Here is a 3,571-nt window from a genome sequence, read left to right as displayed (position 1 = left end):
AAGACCCACTGAGATTTTAAAATATTTTGATAATTAATAGAGCATAATCGTAGAAATTAAATGCAGTGTTTTGAATACTGTTTGGAATTTTGTCATATTTTCTTTCATAAAATAAGTTTTCTTATCCTGATTTCTCTCAGACCTAATCACTGAATACTAAATTATTTGGTTTTGAATGTGCACTCTAAAAACTAGAAATTTAAAATAAGTCTCATTAGGCGGCTGTGGTGTCAGAGAATTTTAATCTCCAGGATCACTATGAGACAGAGGCCAGCCTGGTCTACATAGAGAGTTCCAGACCAGCTTGGTCTACATAGAGAGTTCCAGGCCAGCCTGGTCTACATAGAGAGTTCCAGGCCAGCCTGGTCTTCATAGAGAGTTCCAGGCCAGCTTGGTCTACATAGAGAGTTCCAGGCCAGCCAGGGCTACATAGTATGAACTAAACAACAATCAACGCCTGATGAATGAGGTGATTAAGTGTGTATAAGACTGGATGCTGTAATGTTGTATCTGTTTTTGAGCACAGTTCAAAGTAACATGATTGAATGTTATTTTTCTGCTTGATATCATTAGCAATCACTTCAAAGTAATGGAATGCATCTCTCTCCCAGTTTTTTTCCTAGGTTTGCAAATCTGACACTTTCTCTGGTCTGTGGTTTAAGGTCTTGTTGTAGAGCAAGATGGGAGATGCTGAAGCCGGCAAGAAGATCTTTGTTCAGAAGTGTGCTCAGTGCCACACAGTGGAGAAAGGCGGGAAGCACAAGACAGGTCCAAACCTCTGGGGCCTTTTTGGCCGAAAGACAGGCCAAGCTCCAGGGTTTTCTTACACTGATGCAAACAAGAACAAAGGTAAGGCCAGCAGCTGCGGGCGGGCGAGGGAGGCTCAGTCGGTTGTTGCAGAAAAGGGTTGTTGCAGAAAAGAACGTGCGTGGTTTGTTTGGCACTGCAGTGCTTGCCTGACTTTTTCATTGAAAATGGACCGTCATGCTCCTGTTTGTTGAAATGCTGACTTTTGTGATGGATCTGAATTTACATGAATCGTTATCCTTTAGATCAGAGGAACCAGCAGTTGCTCACACCATAGGTTTTTGCCCATGTAGACTTTCTTACATGTTTATTTTATATATTACATTTATCTTGAAAAAGGAATTTTTGAAAAACTTGTACTTTGAAAAAATATGTCCAAAAAGAATATTTTAATGGCATGATAGCCATTTAATTTATTAATTTATTTGATTTTATTTGTAGTAGTGATTCTTAGCAAAGTTGGGAAACATGTAGTTTAAACATACATTTAACATCTGTGTAGAGGGTCTAGGTCCGGCCCATGCATGTTCGTTTGTTAGTGGTTCAGTGGCTGGGAGGCCCGTGAGCCCAGGTGAGTTGATTCTGCAGGCCTGTTTGTGGCGTCCTTGGTCCCTCGCACTCCCTCATTCCTTCCCTTCCCCCTTCCAGAAGGATGCACTCTCTGCATCTGTTTCCATCAACTGCTGCCTCATGTACCAGGGTGGGTTGGTACCAATGAGGGGCTTCCCTTCTCTGAGGAAAAGGGACTAGAGGGATGACGGAGGGGGGTGTGAGGGAGGGTGGGACTGGGAAGAGAGGAGGGAGGGGGACTGCAATCAAGCTGTACTTAATGAGGAAAATATATTTAATCATTTGTTAGTTATTTGTTGGTAGAGGGGAGTTAACAGTGAAGTGAGAAACTGTTTTAGAATTGAGATTAAAAGCAGCTAGAAGAAACTGTAGTATATTTGCAAAACTATTTGTTCCTTGTGTGTGTATGCACATATATAAATATACCTAGATTAGCACATCAAATATTCTTGAAGTACAACTTTATTTTGAACTTTTTTGGAGTTCTAACACCATACAGACCAGAACATCAAATCACTAGTATTTGGAAAGGGTTTTATTTGACAAGGGTCTCAGCATATGGTCCAGGCTGACTTTGAACTCACTTGCCAACCGTCTGGCCTCAAATTCACTGTGATCCTCTTGCAAGTGCTAGGATTCTAGGCATGTCCTTCATGCCCAGCTCTGTTAAATTTCTTTTATTTTTTTTTAATTGAAGTGAAACTCATATAGCATTTAGTTAGCTCTTTCAGAATATGTAATTTATTAACATTTTAGCATTCAGGATACTGTACAAAGTTGTACAATCATCACCTCTCCCTGGTTTCAAACTTTTTTTAATTCCTTTTTTTTTTTTTTGAGGCACAATCTCAAAATAGCCATGACTGACCTAGAGCTCATTTGTAGACCAGGTTGGCCTTGAACTCAGAAGAGGTCTACTTGCCTCTGCCTCCCAAGTGCTGGGATTAAAGGCTTGTACCACCGAGTGTGGCCTTCAGAATTTTTTTAAAAGAAGCATTTTGCAGCACCTCACCCCCTTCTGGCCCCTTTGTTCATATTTGTGGGTCGTATCAAACAGTGAGCCCTGTGAATGTAACTACAGGGACTTAAGACTTGTTTCCCACTTTGCAGGTGTTATCTGGTCAGAAGAAACCTTGATGGAATATTTGGAGAACCCGAAGAAATACATCCCTGGCACTAAAATGATCTTTGCTGGAATCAAAAAGAAGAGCGAGAGAGAAGATCTTATTCAGTATTTAAAAGAGGCAACATCTTCATGAAGTAGTATTACAGCTTCAAAAATGTTACTTACCAGTTTCAAATATTGTGTTTAATAAGAAGCATATCTGATTTTTGATCGGCCTGACGTCATTTTAACTTGTTAAAATAAAGGTTGATGGTTCTGATTGTGCAAAGCCCACTCATCACATATTTTTATGAGCCTGCACGTGCTTTGATACACGCACTGAGGAGGAGAGGGGAGCAAACAGGCCTTTTGCTCTTCCCTAGTCTTTGCATCCTCAAAATATTTTATGATCCTGGCAACTACTGTTGAGGGTGGAGATGGCATCCACACGATTCTCTGTAATGATTTTCAGTAAGTGCCACTTGTCTTTTACTTAACACAACTTTAAGGCGGTAAAGTAGGAATGATCTGGAAAAAAATATTGATTCTGGGTGAAGAAAACAAGATCTAGGTAGAAGGAGACAATCATCGCCTATTTTGGTAAGGGAATCTTAGAGCTTGTAACCGTTGTTTGTAATTGTATCTTTAAGAGAACGTGCTGATCCTAAATTATACAGTGCTGGACCACGGGCTCTACTGTGGGAGAAAGTGGGGGAATAGCCCCAAACTTACACCAGAAAGTTGGAAGGAGCCCAATCTCAGGGTAACAGAGTGAGGCATAGTGGGGCAGGCCCACTTGGGCAAGGGAGTGAGTGCTTAGGGGAGACAGGCTTGTCCTCAGCAGCCTGCAGGACTGTCATCTGAAAGGGGTCCCAGGAGGAGGAACAGCTTCCAGACCAAATAGGTGGAGAGGGGCCATTACGGCTAAGGGTAGACGCCTGCTATCTCATTAGCCCTTCATGGCACCACCCTGGGCCCTGGGGCGAACTTCATCTTCTCTAACAGTACAGAGTTTAGTGTGGATCTTCTCCTCCTGGTAGCTTCTCACCTGTATCGCCGGCTGACCTGTAGTGTATACTTCTACTGTGA

At 41.9% G+C, this 3,571-nt stretch overlaps 1 protein-coding gene across 1 annotated transcript; it reads left to right on the top strand.

The window, feature by feature from the left end:
* Positions 1-680: 680 nt before the first annotated feature.
* LOC127684206 (cytochrome c, testis-specific) lies at positions 681-2,636 on the top strand. The gene is made up of 2 exons (XM_052181168.1): positions 681-849; positions 2,488-2,636. The coding sequence occupies exons 1-2, from the start codon at positions 681-683 to the stop codon at positions 2,634-2,636; spliced, it is 318 nt and encodes a 105-aa protein (XP_052037128.1).
* Positions 2,637-3,571: the final 935 nt, after the last annotated feature.

Source organism: Apodemus sylvaticus, chromosome 5 (genome assembly GCF_947179515.1).
Source record: "Apodemus sylvaticus chromosome 5, mApoSyl1.1, whole genome shotgun sequence".
NCBI classification, from domain to species: domain Eukaryota; kingdom Metazoa; phylum Chordata; class Mammalia; order Rodentia; family Muridae; genus Apodemus; species Apodemus sylvaticus.
This window is presented reverse-complemented; position numbering and strand designations above follow the sequence as displayed.

Coding starts and splice junctions, on each gene's coding strand:
- LOC127684206 (XM_052181168.1), top strand. CDS start 681: ATGGGAGATGCTGAAGCCGGCAAGAAGATCTTTGTTCAGAAGTGTGCT. Junction 850..2,487: donor TGATGCAAACAAGAACAAAG/GTAAGGCCAGCA, acceptor CCCACTTTGCAG/GTGTTATCTGGTCAGAAGAA.